Source organism: Mandrillus leucophaeus, unplaced genomic scaffold, assembly GCF_000951045.1.
Source record: "Mandrillus leucophaeus isolate KB7577 unplaced genomic scaffold, Mleu.le_1.0 Scaffold327, whole genome shotgun sequence".
NCBI classification, from domain to species: Eukaryota; Metazoa; Chordata; class Mammalia; order Primates; family Cercopithecidae; genus Mandrillus; species Mandrillus leucophaeus.
Window position 1 is genome coordinate 2,052,593 of NW_012103443.1, and position 18,758 is coordinate 2,071,350.

Below are 18,758 nucleotides of genomic sequence, written 5' to 3' on the forward strand. Positions count from 1 at the left end.
ACGTTTTAGGATGATAAATTCAAGAACTCACTAGCTAACGCCTCCTCTCCCTCTGGTGCCATGGCCTCACCCTTCAATTCCTCTGGGCTTTTAAACCTCAGGCCTCTAATTATCTGACCAGGAAGCTGAAGTCCGTGGTATTGTAATTTCCTAGCTGATTCACACCATATAGAGTATATTTATGCATTGCAAGAAAATAGTTATGTTTGCAGTATTAAGTCTATCCACACTAAAAATGAAGCTATTTATTTCCTGATCTAAAAAAAAAAAAAAAAGCTGTTGGGAAAGTGTTCATCTATTCAAATACTTTCTCTTCTTTCTGCTACCTAGACCAGTTTTAGCTTATCACTGTTTTCAGTTGCTATATATAAAATGTGAATACTTGCCTGGATTAAATATTTTAGGACTCATGCCAATACCTCCCACATAATAAGGATCCTTAAGCATGAAGGCCTGAAATCCTTGTTCTGATTCATAACATACCAAATAAATGGAAAAATCCCAAACAGTTGTCATGTTTTATATAATCTATCATGTATAATGCCAGAAGTTACTGCTATGTATTTCCTGAGCAGAACATAGCAACATCTCAGTATTATGAGGTACATCTCTAAGGGACTCAGCAGTTTGTTATGGTGGTGGTTGTGTAGTCAAGCGATGCAAAAAACTGGAATCTGTTTTATAAACAAAGATCGCCATGGACTGCCAGATTTTAACTGCATAATACTATGTTGTTTCATTTTATGTTTAATGAAACAGAGTTGTCGGTCATTCGTAGCCATCTTCGTGTGTGAGGAGTGGGTCTAATTCATTCTTGTTCTGTATCATTAGGTGGTAGGAAGAACATTAAAGCCAGGGAACCCAAATTCTATTTTCAACACTTTCTCTAACTGGTTAATAAAATCACACCTCTCGTTGCTTCAGTTTTCTATTTAATAGAGATGATACAGTGACCGCTGCTTACCCCAAAATATAAGATGTGTATAACAGATAGAATTGTACATATTTCTTGTTGAATACAAAGCAAATTGTTTATTAAGACTAAGAGTTAATCATTACGGTATCTTTGCTTACCAGTTTACTAGTTCAGGGCTATGAACCATGAGATTATTTAGTAAATGTTGAGGTGAGTCGAGGGCTTGTACGTAAATGACTAATGCTATCACAAGATGATAAATGAAGGCGTGATGAGATGCATGCCAGCAGATCCCTCCAGGAGAGAGATGTTTAAAGCAGCCACTTTCTCTGGTAAACAAGGAAGAACAGATTATGCATCAAGGATTTCCTAGGCAGCTTGGCTCACAGGAAAGCAAATGAGAATTTCTTAACCGACATGTTCACGTGGGAAATAATTGCGACAGGTGAGCTAGATGAAGCAAAGCAAAAAGAGAGAAGGCGGTGACTGATAGAAAGTTTAGGACCCTGGGCAGGGCGCGGTGGCTCTTGCCTGTAATCCCAGCACTTTTGGAGGCTGAGGCAGGTGGATCACCTGAGGTCAGGAGTTCCAGACCAGCCTGGCCAATGTAGTGAAACCCCATCTCTACTAAAAATACAAAAATTAGCCAGGTGTGGTGGTGGGTACCTGTAATCCCAGCTACTCAGGAGGCTGAGGCAGGAGAATCGCTTGAACCCGGGAGGCGGAAGTTGCAGTGAACTGAGATTGTGCCACTGCATTCTGGCCTGGCAACAGAGTGAGACTCCATCTGAAGAAAAGAAAAGAGAAGAGAAGAGAAGAGAAGAGAAGAGAAGAGAAGAGAAGAGAAGAGAAGGGAAGAGAAGGGAAGAGAAGGGAAGAGAAGGGAAGAGAAGGGAAGAGAAGGGAAGAGAAGGGAAGAGAAGGGAAGAGAAGGGAAGAGAAAAGTTTAGGACCCCAGTGGCTTTATATTCTTTTGTTCAGCACGCACCTTCTGCCAAAAAAATGAAAAATACTTTAGGTGTTTTTGGGAAGGCTGTCATCTAGAACACTTACAGATTACAAACCAACGTTAACTACTGTTTCATTAAACCAGTGATTACTATCTTATTTTAACCCAATGGGGAAAAAAATTCCCTGAAATAAGCATGATTACACTTTTCCAAAGGACTAAATCTTCCTTATATTAACATTCCATTAGTGTGTATTAAGAAAGAAAAATAATTCTCCAGGGCTGCTGTATGTTTTGAATTGCCTAGCCCTGAGAATGCGGTGGATAGACTTGTTTTCCCTGCCCCTCCCCACCCCCAAAGCAACGTATTACTATTTCTCTTGTACTTCTTTGTCTCAAGAGCTAACAAGAAACAGGTTCAAACACAGCAGAGGTTTCAAAAGAGTCTGGTAATGAATACACCTGCAAAACCTACTTATCAGAAATGGTTTCTCCATCTGTGGGTATTTTCCTGGCTTATTTATTTGAATCTTTAGATTTCAGAATAATCAAAGACAAATATTTTATTAATTTTAAGGATGGCCTGGCTCTTCCTGTTGTATAGCTTCACCAAAGTCATGACAAACTCATGCTGCCCTAAAATTTCCTAATGAAATAAAGTTGAATGATTCCTTTTAATTTTAAATTTGAAAAGTATCTTGAGCTGGGCACAGTGGCTTACATTTGTAATCCCAACACTTGGGAGGCCAAGATGGGAGGATTACTTGAGCCCAAAACTCAAGAACAGCCTGGGTAACATGGCGAAACTCCATCTCTACTGAAAAATACAAAAATCAGTCAGGTGTGGTGGTGTGCACTGTAGACCTGGCTACTAGGGAGGTCGAAGTGGGAGGATTGCTTGATCCTGGGAGATGGAGGTTGCAGTGAGCTCCAGCCTGGGTGATAGAGAGAGACTGTCTGGCAAAAAAGAAAAAAAGAAAAGTATCTTGGATAAAGGGCTATACTTATTTTCATATCTTGGGTTAGGTACCTTGGCCACAAGAGAACTTTTATTAACACTGTTCCATCTTTGTTTATTTGGAAAATTAAACACTTACCATTAGCAGTGGAAGCATTTGCACATTGCATAATATCATGGAGCTTTTAGGGCAGGGGGGATCTTGCTTGTTATCCAGTCAAATCATCCTACCAGTTCCTTACATCATGTATAGCTTTCTGCCTAATACAGCATAATGACTTTGTGTCTGCAGCACAGTAAGATACCTTGCAACTTCCGTAGTGTAAGGAAAATGAAAGTTATGAGTCAAAATAGTTTGAAGTCAAAATAGTTGGCCATAGCCTGGTACAAATCAAGACAAAATGTTACTATATTGACCTCATATTATTAAGGCACAAATTCTCCTCTCCTGATCCCTATGATTTTATATCCTCTGAGAGAAAAGTGAAACTGGCTTTTTAAAATCTTACTTTATATTATCAGAAAATTTGAGACAAATGCAAATCCTGTTTTGCAGCTGAACACAATAAAGTTTACGTTGAGGGATATTAGAAATACCCACCCACCCACCAGCACCTGACATGCGTTTTCCCCCCATGGGAAAACTTTTTTTCTTCTCTGTATTTATTTCCATTGCTAATCAGTTTCCAAGAGAATTTTTAGGAGTCTGAATTCTGAGTGAGAAAAAAATACCCCCAGGGCCTGAATTCTAGATCCTCCTTTTGATGTAAACCAGATCATAGTAGACAGACTGGGTGAGGGTATGTTTTGTCAGCATATGGCAAGGTAAATCTCTTGAAAACACTGCCTTTACAAAAACAAAAGCCTGCCAGCACTGTATTTTTTTAACTGGTCCCACTCCCCTCTATTTAAAGATAAAGATGGGAACGTTGTTTTGCCTTTCAGCATGAGAGTGGCCACTGTGCACAGACACCCCGGCAGGTTGGAAATGTGCACCAGCAGGGGCCTTTCTGGCACAGGTCCCAGTGTGAAGATGCTAACCATGCCTAACATGTGTTAGGGGACAGTGACCTCATTTTCAGGGATGAACTGAGGTTACTTCCAAGCAAAATCCACGCAAAGGCAGCCTTGTAGCAATCAGAGGGAATCCGTGGAGCCAGCCCCTTTTACTTCAGTTGGTTTTGATAGTGATGATTACTAATACAGGCCACCTTTAGAAATTTAGAAGCATTTTTTTAATTGGTTAAGTAACCACCGCCTTTTACTCCTCTTCTGGCTGATTTATGGATGAGAAGTGCTGGCTTATTTCTAATAACTGGATAGCAATTAAGTAAAAAAAAGAATAAAAGCTTAATAATCTGAGGTCTTTCCTAACTAAACTGGTTCAAGTTTTTTCAAGCTCTTGCCATGGATAAGACACATAAAATTCCCCTTTGTTTAAGATCTCCACACCCAAAACACATACTTGAAAAGAATGCATTTGCTGACATAGACCAATCTCTTAAAAAGAGAAATAGCAATCTCTTAAAGATCCAAGGTTTTTACTGACAGGCAGCAGATTATAACATGAATGTCACCATTGTTTTCGTTTGTGTAATTGGTTGCATTCTTTTGAAATTGGTGGGAAATTAGATCACTGTGCAAGATATCTATAAAAATATCAGTGCACAATATCTTACTCTAAAATAACTGGCAACTGAGTGGTCACAATCGCGATGGCCATGTCCCAGTGATTCAGCTCTAGTCTCATAAGAAAAAAAAAATCCACCCTTTGGCTCCCCTCTCATGTGCTTGGGCAGAGCCACAGCTCTGTATCCCATACCAAAGTCTTAAACACAGAAGAATGGGCCTTTCAAGTCATTTGACTAATTTTTTTTGTTGGAAGTTATCTTATTCTAAATAAACACATTTTAGATTTTGAAAACTTCAAGTCACCTTTCTGATGGAGAATAATTTTCAAACTCATGTTACTTTGTTCACTAAAAATTACTTCTCAGTGCTACCAAGCAAAGCCCCTCATCTTTAGTTTCTGGCTATAAAACTTTGCCTTTAAAAGCAGGGGGCATAAGGCTGGACACTGTGGCTCACACCAACACTTTGGGAGGCTGAGACAGGCAGATCACTTGAGCCTAGGAGTTTGAGACTAGCCTGGGTGACATGCTGAAACCCATGTCTACAAAAAATACAAAAATTAGCCAGGTGTGGTGGTGTGTACCTAAAGTCCCAACTACTTGGAAGGCTGAGGTGGGAGGATCACCTGAGCTACAGCGAGCCATGATAGTGCCACTGCACTCCAGCCTGGGTGCGAGAGTGAGACCTTGTCTCCAAAAAAGAAAGGAGGGAGGGAGGGAGAAAGAGAGGAAGGGGGAGGGGAGAGAAGGGGAGGGGAGAAGAAGAAAGAGGGTTGCATAAGTCAGAAACTGTGGATTGCTTGAGCCCAGGAGCTTGAATACAGCCTGGGCAACAGAACAAGACCCCATCTCTTTAAAAAGAAAAAAAAAAAAAAGGCAGGGCATAGATGAAAAAGGGTTGGGGGAGGTAATTATAAAAGTCAACAATTTAAAATCTGGCCTTGAGATCTAATCTTGTATGTGAAATTAAAAGCCTGTCAGTATACCTTCAGAATGCTTCTTATATCACACTTTCTTGTCCATTCCACAGCTAGCCCCCCAGGTCATCTTATCACATTGTCACATACAAACATATTTTCACAGTAACCTACTTCAGTGGCTTTCTCCTTTGGTGAAAGATAACTTAATGTGCCACCAAAGGAGATCGACTTGAGCTGCATTGATCAAAACGTCCCGTCTCAGACCAATTGAATCTGAATCCCTTGGCTGTGGGGTGTGTGTGTGTGTGTGTGTGTGTGTGTGTGTGTGTGTGTGTGTGTGTTAGTTATTCCTGCCTGGGAGATCCTTGAGGCATGGGGGGATTGACAACAAGGACCCACAGGTCTTACCTCCATTTCCTCCCACACTCAACTCTGATGTCAATTAATTGGGTCAATATATAGCTTTAATGATGTCTTTTCACTCTTCAAAACTCTTTATTTCCTCCCGGTATCTTTGTGGTGAAGTTAAATCAGATTTATCTGGTGTTCCAAACCTCTTCTGAACCTGTCCTTTTTGCCTACTCCCCTCTCCCAGGGGAATCCCCTTTGAGTAGAGATTGTCTATTCACCATTCCTCAAACCTCTCTGGCTCTTTATTTCTACCTACCTTTTCTTCCTTTTATTCTCACTGACCAAATACCCTGTTGAAATCCTGCCTCTTGCTACCCACTGTTTTCCCAGCTGTTTCCAGGATGCAGAATTGGCCCTTCTCAATGAGCTTCTCTGACTTTATCAACTTCCGTAGGTTCATCTACTATGAATTCAGGCTCCAGTGTGCACAGCTAGATTTTAACGTTATTGAAAGCTGCATCCTCAAGGTGGAGGACAAAGACCTACCTAAAAGAGATTATCGTCCATCTTTGTAGAATATGTGATCCTAAGCAGAACAGACCAAGTGCTGTAGGAGTCCAGAGCGAGAAGGGGTCATGCCTAGTGCTTATCAGGGAAAGTAGCAAATACAAAGGGATCTTTGAGCTGGACCCAGAATTTAGTAGGTGAGTCTGTTGGCCAGGTGCGGGGAAGTGAGGAGTGTTGGTGAGCATTACTAGCAGAGCATTAGTACTATTACCAATGACCCAGGTGAGTTGCAGTGCCAGGAAATTTTAGGGGGCAGTTGAGGAATAAAAAGATATCTAGGTTGCTTTCAAGATTAGTGTTGATTCACGTTTTGTTTCAGGCTGGAAGTATGTGTTTGGGACAGGTTTTAAAGGGCCTGTGAGCCTATGCCATAGAAGTGGATTTTATGGTTTAATAGCAACAACATTTGAACAAATGGGTATGGCATAAAACAGCAATATATGAAACAGATAAGGGTACACCTATTGGGGCGAAACTGAAAATAGGCACACAGAACTCTGCTCACTGAGCCCTACCCTTGATCTCAGTGTTTCTAAATTTTTGGGCTCCACGGAACTCAATTGGAAAACCCCTGGTGTTGAGGGAAGAGCCTGGGCTTGTTATCAAGCAGTCTTACGTTTCATTCCTTGCTGCTTACTTATTAGTTATGTGACCTTGCGCAAGCCATTTAATTTTTAAGAAAGTTAGGTTTCCACTTCTGTAATGAGATTCCTGTTTTGATTGAATATTTAAGAAATAAATGATAATACATGTATAGTAAGACATAGTACATAATAATACTACATGTAAAATGCTTAGTGAGGTCCCAGGCATATAGTAGACACTCATTTAATTACAGCTATTTTCCTTGTCTTGACTTGCTTTGAACCCTCAGTGGCTCTTCATACACTGTTCAGTGCTTCTAGCCGATTCAATTAGTGCCAACTACAACCTCCTGGAGATTTTTTAAATGATCTAGGCATTATATAGCAAGGGCCTGAACTGGCCAGGGAGCAGGATGAATGAGGAAAAAGAAAGCTAGCATATTTTCAGCTGCAGGGAAAGCTAAGAAGTTAGGGAAACAATAAAAGTAAGTCTTTTGAAGTGCATCTTTGAACTAGCATTTTAAAGGTAAGAGGCCTGTAGAGATTTAAATATATATATGTGTGTGAAAGCAAAAACTGTTTTACTTGGTTGTGTGAATACAGAGTACAGGACACAAAGCCTAGGATTTGCCCAAGGTGGATAGTCTAACAAGAGACCCCACATTAACCTGGGCCCCAAATGGTGAGCCCCCAATATAAGAATGGACAGGAAAGAAACCCACCATATAGAAGAGACAGGAAAAACACTCTTCTCTCCATTTGTCACCAGATGGAAGGGAAAAAAAATCTGTCCTGAGAATGTGTAACCATAAAGAATCCCTCATATCTATACCAATTTGAGATCTAAATTTATCCGTGTAGTCTTAACAAAAACAAAAACAAAAAACCTCAAGCCAAGCATTTATTTTTAAAGTAATCTTGAGTTGATAGTGCCTCTAGGCAACTGACAGAACCAATCTCAAATTTCTGTTTGGAATATGACAACATTAACCTAGGCATTAAAGAATTACCAAAGGTTAGTTTCTAAGGAATATGAGATCACAAGCAACAGTCACAAGCCACAGAAATGTAAATTGGTGCAATCACTTTGAAATACAGTTAACTAGAAATTAACTAGTAAAGCTGAATAAGCACATACTGAGTGATCCAGCATTTATGATCCTAAGATTTAAAAAACTCTTGCCCTTATGTGCCCCAACTAGTGCCAGAATATTAGTGGCAGTATCTTTCGTAGTGAGTCCAAACTGGAAACAAGACAAACATCCATCAACTCTACAGTGGATAAATACATTGCACTATAATCACATAATGGACTCTTCTACGCTAGCAATTATAAATTACCCACATATTACATGTCAACATGGATGACTCTAAGAAACACAACATTAGACAAACAAAGACAGAATGATACATAATATATAATTTTACTTACATAGAGTACTAAGACTCTTGAGTACTCAGTACTAAGACTAAGTCAATTACATAATATTTAGCTTAGGGAGGGGTACATAAATGTTAAAACTATAAAGAAAGGCATGAGAGTAATTAACTAAAACAGAGGATGCCTTAGGAGAACCACTCAAGAAGGGACTCACTGGAAGTCTTCAAATCCACTTGTAAGTTGCATTCTTGAGTTGAATAGTGGGTACGTGATTGCTCATCTTATGATTTTTCTTTAAACTGTTCACATATGTTTTATGTATTTTTAAATGTGTGATATGCATCATGATAAATACTTTTTTAAAAAAAGGAGAAAGAACTAAAAAAGTCCCTGAGACAGAATATTGAATCAGATGTGTACACATAACTTTCTGGAAGGGGGTTTGAGGGAGAGAGTGAAGTAAAAAAGGTAATCAGAGAGTTACACCAAGATTGCATGCCTGGGTGGCTAGGATAATCTTGGGAAGTTTAAATAAAAACAAGGAAATCTATTGTTCATATTTCTGTCATTAGCATCTGGTTATCTGGTTGCAGGCAGATGCATTATATATCTCAGCACACTTTTGTTGTTGCTGTTGTTGAGTGAGGGAATTGTGGGCCATGGAAATGTCTGGGGGTGAGGATGAGCACTATATGGATATGGAATGCTGGGCTTAGAGAGAATGGTGAGAGCCATGGAAGTGATTAGGTCACCTAGAAAGATCATGTAGGAAGGAAAGAAATGTGAGTTTTGAACATTTTCGGTGATGGGTTGACACAGTGAGGCACAGAAGGAAGTGAACAAAGAGATGACAGAAGAAAAGCTCAAGACAAGATTTTCAAGAAAGAGAAGGTGATCGGTACTGTCAAATGGTTCAACATTATAAGAGGAGAAACTTAAAAGTCATGGAACTTAATGACTGGAAGGTCATTGGTGATTTTATACAGAGAGACAGTATTGATGAGTGAGAGAAACCGTATTGTCAGAAGTGCAAATATGAATTCGTATTAAGGATATAAGTCAGTGTGAACCTAAACCAATCTTTCAAAATGTTGGATATTTAAAGGAGAACTTATAAACATCTACTTATTGAGTGCCGAGCTGTGTACTCACATTGTTAATTACTTTACCTGAATTATCTAATTGTATCCTAACAGTAGGTTATTTTATTCCCATTTGACAGCTGAGAAAACTGAGGTACATATATATTTTCAAAAACTTACCAAACACTAAGAGATAGAATAGCTGAAATATAGATTTGGGCTGTGTGATTCCAGTGCTTTGGTTCTTACCTCGTCCACTGCACTGGGAAATAGAGGAGATCATCACTTGGAATGGGGTGCTGGGTAGACAAGTGGAAGGAAACTTTTTTGTATTTTGGGCTTTCTTTTGTTTTCTATGTTGATAGGCAGAAGGCAGGGCACCAGTAGAAAAAAGGAATTTGAAGTTTACAGGAAGGATCATCTGACCCTTCACATGGCTCCCAGGTAGCTGGGAAGATGGGGTAACAGGGAAAGATTAGAGAATTGGCACATCAAGTACAAAGAGGTTCCTGAGATTGCTCTCAGCCCCCAGAAAGGTTTAGAAGCAAAGGAGCAGAGCTATGTTATGTACTTACTGGGTCTCCAGTCTGCATTTTTTCAGGTGATCCACTGTTAGCCTGATCTTGAGTCTCATAATAAACTGAATGAGGAAATTCGGATCCATGGAAGATAACCTGAAAGTGCCTAAAATAGTTAATTCAATGGATAGATGGACAAATGGATGGACTGATGGAAAATGAATGAATGAATGAGCTAAGAATTCTCATTTGGAATAGACCAAACATGTAAATCCTTTCTTAGAATGCTGATTAACAGCCTAGACTCCAGAGCCAGACTGGGTTTGCATCCCTGCCATTCACAAGCTCTGTGTCCCTGGGAAAGTCATTCATCCTGCAGCTCAATTTTCTCATCTATGAAATGGAGCTAGTAATAGTACCTACTTCTGTTAGTTTGCTAGGGCTGACGTAGTAAACCACCACAAACCGGGTGGCTTAAAATAACCGAAATGTATTCTCTCACAGTTCTGGAGGCCAGAAGTCCAAAATTAAGGTATCAGTAGAATCATACTTCCTCTAGAGACGCTACGGGAGAATTCTTCCTTGCCTTTTCCCACTTCTGGTGGTCCTTGCCTTGAGGTAGCATTAACTCAAGTCTCTGCCTCTTTCTTCACTTGGCCATCATCTGTCTTCTGTGTCCACGTGACTTCTCTTCTTATAAGGTCACCAGTCATTGGATTTTGGGCCCATTCTAATCCCGTATGACCTCTTCTTAACTAATAATATCTGCAAAGATTGTATTTCCAAATATGGTCATGTTCTGAGGTTCGTAATGAACATCGGTTTTGGGGAGACACCATTCAACCCTCTCCATTACTTAATGGAACTGTTATAAGGATTACATAAATTAACATAAGGACTTATAAAATTAATACATATTAAGTGATGAATAATATAATTAAGTTAATATTAAGTGCTTGTAATCATGTCTAACTTATAGCCAAAGGTATGAAGTATTACCAGTGTTGGCACTCTGAAAATGCTTATTCTTTCCAATAGCTGCTTTCTGTTGAATAATATCAATATTCCACTGCCAGTAAAGATGCTGAGTTACTAGATTAATTCATAATAGTGCTTGACTCTATCCCTGAAGCTATTTCCTTGAAAAACATACATGATTCATATTCCTAGTAAAATGACTAAGTAGACAGGATATTAACTGGTAACAAAATAAGCTTCCATTTTCCAAATTCCTCAGATTTTGGTCACCCAGAGGAAAAAAAGTGTTGAACAACCTCTTCATATTCATTTTTGTGCAACTAATTCCTTAGGCAGTGGCTTTGTCTGTGTGACTCTCCATGTGGCGGAGCCCAATTTGTCTTTGAACCTAATTTCCTCCATAGTAGTTTGTTGATGTTTTGGATGCATCTTAGATACAGCATCAAAAGAGGCATTGTTTTGGTACAAGATTCTCAAAAGGTTAGAAAAACAAGCTATAGACTATGTTAAGGGTAAGTCCTAGTTATTCCATGAAATGATGGCAACGAGATACAACCCACTGATACTGAGTCTAGTACAAAATACTGTGTTTTTTACATGAAGGATATAAACAACAATGCCTAAGTATTATATACTCTATATGGGAAAAATTGGGGGGGAAATGGTTAAGAACCCAATATTTGCCCTGCCACTTATGCAAGGTTATTTTAGAGGAGAGAGAGTAAGAAGCTGTGAAATGAAAGCAAATAATTCATTATTTGTACCACATTTATTTTGTTCACCAGTGTGTATCCAGATATTGACACAATGACTAACACATAGTCGACATTCAACAAATATTTGAGGAAGGAAGATATGGCATATTGCTTGCTGGTGGCTAAGAGTAAAAGGAAGAACTTATTGGGGGCTTTATAATGTCACTTCCTAAGATGTAAATTTTCTTCAGGGCAGTCTTCATTCCCCTCTTCTTGCTTTTTCTCTATCTTTTCCCCCTTTTTATTTGAAGTGGGTGGTTGTTATGGTTTTGGTGTGGTAAGCATGTTGGTATGTAACAGAGCCAAGGAAAGTGAAGAAAATTAATATCTGTTTTTGCTTATACTTCCTAAAATTCTGAGGCAGTCAGTTAGCTATCTCAGAGAATTGTTTGATATCAGGATTGTTGAATAAAATAGATATAATGAAGGCGTCCACCAGAGAATTTGTTTCAGTAGAGCAGGAATTCTTAAATGCAAGTTCATGAGCAGGCTTAGCGCTCCTGAGGCACATGAAATTATGTGCAAATTGTGTATGCAGATGTAGATTTGGCGTGTGTATGTGCAATTGTTGATGGAAGATAATTCATTCACCATCCTTTATTAGTCTCGGAAGAATCCAGATCCCAAATAGGTAGAGAACCACTGAATTCAAAGATTTGTTTTATACTGATTTTGTTTTGTTTTAGAGGTTTGGATGGGAAAATTCTGAGGAAACTTGAGAGGAAATTGGACAGTGTATGGAATTATTAAATCTTTCCAGATAAGGGATCAATTCAAAGGCTTTTCTTCTTGAATTCCAACACCTCTTTTTTAACTTCTTTAGCTGCTGTTGTTATGCACTCCACATTGGAGTTTGGGATGCTTAACTCACAGTTGTTATCTCTGGCAGTTGAAATATCCAGGCAGACTGATGTCATTTGTTCCCAGAACGGCATCAGAGCCCTTCTGGGCAAATTCACTGATAAGTCATTGAACAGGCACAAAGAAGATGATATTTTATGGTGCAATGAGCCATCCTTGCGTAGCTAATTTAGTTCTAACTGAACTTATAAACAAAAAACTAACCTCTAAATAGTGATCCTCTTTAAAAACTGCATTCTGTTTTTCTTTAAATCCCTGGAAACTTTGATTCGTCCTTTGTTTAACTTGAACCTTTATCTCTTATCATCTGCTTAAACCTCTGCTCTGATTAAATGATTCTCATGCTTATCTCAAATTCCAATTTTATGTTATTTTAAGTAATAGCTATGTGTGCTCTCAGACACCTGACTCGGTGACTTAGTTTATCTGGTATTCACCTTTGTATCTATCAGATTCTCAACTTAAACTGCTGCTGCTGCTGCTAATGAAGCCTCTTGTATTATTCCAGGCAATAATTTGATTAATAGTTATTTCCACCCAATTTACTTGTTTGTTGATTCGTTCATTCCCAAAACACTTATAGGCACTTGCTATATGCCAAGAATGCTTCCAGTTGCAGGGGAAACAGTAAGATGAAGATTACACATGGAGTCACATTGCCTTGTGCTGAGTCAAGGCTTGTGGCAACCCAAACAGGCCAAAGAGTGAAGCCTCCTTAAGCATACAATCTTTATGTAAGTTGGGTTACTGTTTATTTAAAGCAGTGGTTCTCAACTAGGAAGACTTTGCCCCCCTCCCCCAAGGGACATTTGGCAATTCTGGAGACACTTTTAGTTATCAGAAATAGGGGATACCACTGGCACCTGGTCAGTAGAAAATGCTGGTAAACATTGGACAATGAACAGGACAGTCCCCTACAGCAAAGAATTATTCAGATCAAAATGCCAATACTGCTGAGGCTGAGAAGGCTCAATTTAGAGGCACAGTAGTGATTGAGAAAGGCTCACTACTGTAAAAGAGAAGGGGGCAGTTGACTCCAGAGGCAGTGGCCTCGCCTCTGAGGTTCTGAGCAAGTTGACTCTTAGTGAATTGACCCACACTGGAACCAAAGACCCTTCTGAGGGGTAGAATTTTCTTCTTCTCAATTACATTTTCATGAAAGAATTAGCATTCCTGTCTTAAAGACTGGCATTTTGGCTGCTGTCCAGTTGCCTGCTCCTTAATCTGCCTCCTCTGCATATTCTGAAGGGGCTGATAATTTAGAGTGGAAGAAGGACAGGTATACCAAAATCTGTGATGTTGTGTGGTAAATACAAAGCGAGTTCAATGAAATTAATACTGGGAGCATTGAGAAACTAAACTCCACCTGGGGGATCTGGGCAGGCTTCACGGATGAGGCGGCATTTGAACAAAGTGTTTGAAGGCAGTGTTTACCATATGGCTGATAGAAGACACTTTTCTCTTTTAAGCCATACCCTGCATGATTGCATTTATAACTGGTGACAAGATGTATCTGGCTGCTCTTTCAGGAAAACCTGCTTTTGTATTGTACTGTATTAAGCAATACTTCTTTACAGATTTTGCAGGCCCAGCTTTGCAGTATCTTTCCCCTCACCATCTTTCTATCAAAGATTTCAATAGCAGGTGGTTTCAACTATGAAATTATAGATGTGAGAGTTTAGCAGTAGTTAAAAGCTGCAAGCTTTCAGTGAGTGAATTACACGTCTTGTTTTAAAATTTTATATATATTTCTTCCTTTCTGCTGCTGCTCCAACATATGGCTATGTACTGTAGGAAAATCCAGTAGAACATCATTGCCTGCAAATTTCTGTTAGACTATTAAGTACAACATAAAATGGGTTAAGCATGGTGGCTCATGCCTATAATCCCAACACTTTCGGAGGCCAAGGTGGGAGGATTGCCTGAGGCCAGGAGTTCAAGACCAGCCTGGGAACATAGCAAGACCCCTGTCTCTAAAAACTAAAAAAGTAGCCTGGCATGGTGGCGCATGTCTATAGCCTCAGCTACTCAGGAGGTTGAGGCCAAGGATCACTTGAGCCCAGGAGTTCGAGGCTGCAGTGAGCTGTGATTGCACCACTACACTCCAGCCGGAGCAACAGAGTAAGACCCTGCCTCTAAGAAGAAGAAGAAGAATGCCATTTTGAATCTATTAATTGAAAAACTTGCTGTGGTAGATATGGATAAAAGGAATAGATGTTACGTTTCTGCTACAAGAAAATAGTGGAGTCTTCATAATGTAATTATCAATAACTTACAGAATTTCTCTTTTCCCTCTGGAAATTGTGTGTTGATTTAAGGTGCCTGTACATTACAGGAAAATTTCTGTCTCAATTCAGAATGAACTCTGACATCACACAAGGGATAACATTGTACTCTTGAAGCTAACTTCTAAAACATGCGTCCTTTTCTTGGTTCTTTTTACAAAGAACTTTTATTCATATTTTCATTGTTAGAAATAAGAGTTCAATTATTTTAGTTTTGACCTTAAGCTGGATAGTTTATAAACATGCATATTAGCTTCTTTTTTCATCAAAATGTTTTTCTTTTCCATTTTAGTCTGATGCCAATGCAAGTTACTTGAGAGCAGCTAGAGCTGGACACCTCGAAAAGGCCCTCGACTACATAAAAAATGGAGTTGACATCAACATTTGCAATCAGGTTAGTTGGAGTTATTATTGAATTTTTTACTTAAAATTCTAAAAATCCAGACTTCAAAGTCCTTAAAGACTTTATTTTTTTGCGAGTTTTTTTTTTTTCCATAGAATTTTATCAGCTTGTCGTTGTCAAATTATTCCCTGTTAGAGGAACATTCAGAAATGTCGGCATATGTCCCTTAATAATTGATTTCTAAAATTTAGTAAACAGTGATAACAGAACAACCCATCTGGTTTTCAAGTACTTTGATTCCTAATTCAAGATTCAAGTTCCCGCACTGCACACATACAAGTGGTCATCAGGTGGGACATTATAATAGCTCAGGAGTCCTTGGTAGACTGTTTATTGCTCTATTTTCAGCCTGCTGAGTAAAGCTTTTCCTTTACTTTTAATCAGAATGGGTTGAACGCTCTCCATCTTGCTTCCAAAGAAGGCCATGTAGAAGTTGTTTCTGAGCTGCTACAGAGAGAAGCCAATGTGGACGCAGCTACAAAGGTCAGTATCATGTATCTAATGCTTTTTGTACCACTCACCATGTTCTGTGAGGATTCAGCCCTCAGTAAGAATGGGGGCACAACTCTCATAAGGTATTTGTCAAATGTGTTCTTTTTGGGAAGAACAGAAAAATTCAAAAGGTCGATGAGTTGATAAATCTTGACTTTCATTTCACAGAAAGGAAACACAGCATTGCACATCGCATCTTTGGCTGGGCAAGCAGAGGTGGTAAAAGTCTTGGTTACAAATGGAGCCAATGTCAATGCACAATCTCAGGTAAGTCTACAATTCCATGCCATAGACATTGTGTTATCATTTACAAGCAATATTCTTTGGGTCAGGTGCCTGGTTAGTTCATATGTCCTCTAAGAACACAATATTTGAGAACTATATTTAAAAAGTTATATTATTGCACACTTTGGAAGGCAAAGGTGGACAAATCACTTGAGGCCAGGAGTTTGAGACCAGCCTTGCCAACATGGTGAAACCCTGTCTCTACTAAAAACACAAAAAAATTAGCCTGGCGTCATGGCACATGCCCGTAATCCCAGCTACTTGGGAGGCTGAGGCATGAGAGTCACTTGTACCCAGGAGGCAGAGGTTGCAGTGAGTCGAGATTGCATCACTGCACTCCAGCCTGGGTGACAGAGCAAGACTCTGTCTCAAAAAAAAAAAAGGTAAATTATTGCAGATTATTTAAATTCATGTGTGTTTTCATTTATAATATATATATATGTGAGAGAGAGAGGTTTTTAAAGTGGTCTGTCTATAAAAGATACTAGTCATAGATACAAATGTTTAAAGGGTATCTGTAATGCAGGGTCTTACACTATTTTATGATGCTAGCTTAGGTTCGATCTTTTTAAAAACAAGCACAAGGAGCTTTAAAAGTGCTCAAGTTTAAAAATTTTCAGATTCTCTGTAATGAACATAGGTTCGATAAATCTTTCATGGTCTTTCATGAATTTCTAAGAGGAACACCAATAGGTTATCATTTGACAGACTTCGAATCTAGAAGAATTAACATTGCTTTATTTTGTTTAAAAATATAGGTCCTCATTATTCAAGTATTCATTATTTGAGTCTCCACAGACAGGTCATGTAGGAAAGTAAACATCATCGTAATTCAAAAATATTCACTAAGAACATGACCGCATTTAAAACTGGTTCCCACTCAAACGTTCCTTCCAGTCGAATGCTGACTTCCATCCTTATTTGTCAGTGTCTCCCAGGGGTGTTAGATATTGAACAAATTGATTGCAGAACAAAACTGCAAGTTTTGACAAAGACACTAAGTTTCCTCAAGTCAAGGAAAGTGATTTGGAGAACTTCTGGGTGCACAGCTGAGCTGTGGGTACGCAGTATTCTGGCAGCATTAGGCTAGGAAGCATGTGAAAAGTTAGGATGACTTCCTGATAGCTGTTTCATATAAGAATGATTTGAAAGTACATAGATTAAATGAAGACAAAAAGATAAGTGAGATCTCTGGATGGCAAATACTTCTCCCAAAAGACAGTCTTTTTTGCTTATGCTATGAAAATTAAAAAGTGAAGAATGTTGACATATATCATTTTGTTGGGAAAAATAACAATTGGTTTAGTCTTTGTTCATTCTGAGAACTTATACATGAATCCAGTTGTAACTTACATTTTATTAAATCATATAAGCCTATTTTTATAATTTCCAGTTTTATCTTTTAAGAGTAAGTCTGAATCAAACTTTAAAAAGATTATTTACTATGGCCTTTTGCTCTCCATTTTAAATGCACTTGATTTTTCCAGTACTGATTATCGTTGGATATCGGGAGTCTCCCCTGTTTTATGGGTTCACAGAATTGTAGTGACTTCCTCCCCTGTTTACCACAGACATAGCAATGATAGCTCTGATGCCATCAAATGTCAGAGTGAAAGAAAAGAAACTACACAGTGCTTGCAACTGCATGGTTCTTGTATATTTGCTCTAAATTCATTCTAGTTCCCTGTGGTTAGACCTTTGTTACATGGTCTATGCCAATTATTCTGATTCCCTAGGAGAGTTCCCTTGGAGTAATAACGTTTTTCCAGAAAGGAATGGTGTAAAATTGAAGAGCAGCAAGTATGGTACTTTGAGAGAGATACAGACCAGCTTACTACAATAGAAGCATCATGCTTTTAAATGGATGTTTTTCCAAATACCCCAATAATATTTTACTGAATTATGGCTAGGTAGTTTTAAGTTCTGAGATAGTGGGAAAATTCTTTAATCCATTTTCATTTGTTTTATTATTTTCTCAAGGGAGGAAAAAATCGACCTCCTTCTTTCAAACATCACATCCATTATTGACTAACGCTTAGACTAGCCATAGTTTTGAACTGGCTTGGCAATGCTTGGGAGAAGCTGCAGTTGAAATAAAATCCTAATCAGTTCTAATTTCAATTTGTACACATTCCACACTGATGATGCAGTAAGAGAGAATATGTGAAATTCCCTGTTACTTACAGTTGTGCTTGGAATTACCAGCCACACATGGCACAGCAAAGCATTTCCCCCTTCATCTGAACACCTGCCCTCATATGCCTTCTGAACCGCATTGTTCTGTGAATGGAATAAGTAATGACATGACCTTGCAGGGGAATGGAGTTTCTATGATAATTCCTGGTAACAACTCTTCAGTAGGAACTGTTATAAAGAGTAACAAGCAATGATGTCAACTCCATTTAGGAAGCAGCCCTTAAAACAGTACAGAAATATTAATATTCAAGACAGACAGCATCTCTGTTGACATGAAATTTTAACCTGTAAGCAATATTTAATAGCCAACACAAAATAGTGTGAAAAGAGCCCCTTACTCTTCTTTACTATAGAAATTCTCCTTATCTTAAACATAAAAATGACATTGGGCAATATCAAGTTCTCATCTTATAAACCAAGGCTCTATAAACTAGGAATTTGTAGATTTTAAAGTAATTTTTGTCATTGCCTTGATCTTAGGTCTTAACAAGTTAACTCTTTCTTTTAGTACTTAACATTCCAGTAATCATTTAGTCCTACTCTAAGAAAGAAATTGAATTGACTAACTTGTGATTATAAAGAATTCTATTAAGTCCTTAATACTTTATACTAGATATACAACAATGATTAACAATGTTTGCTATTG

At 38.6% G+C, this 18,758-nt stretch overlaps 1 protein-coding gene across 3 annotated transcripts in view; it reads left to right on the plus strand.

Moving 5' to 3' along the window:
- Positions 1–18,758, plus strand: part of ANK3 (ankyrin 3, node of Ranvier (ankyrin G)) — a 600,548-nt gene that overhangs the window by 310,908 nt on the left and 270,882 nt on the right. For all 3 annotated transcript variants that reach the window (XM_011988324.1, XM_011988323.1, XM_011988322.1), the window contains exons 2-4: positions 15,029–15,130; positions 15,524–15,622; positions 15,800–15,898. In XM_011988324.1, the coding sequence (XP_011843714.1) occupies positions 15,029–15,130; positions 15,524–15,622; positions 15,800–15,898 (300 nt within the window). The remainder of the gene's footprint in view (positions 1–15,028; positions 15,131–15,523; positions 15,623–15,799; positions 15,899–18,758) is intronic.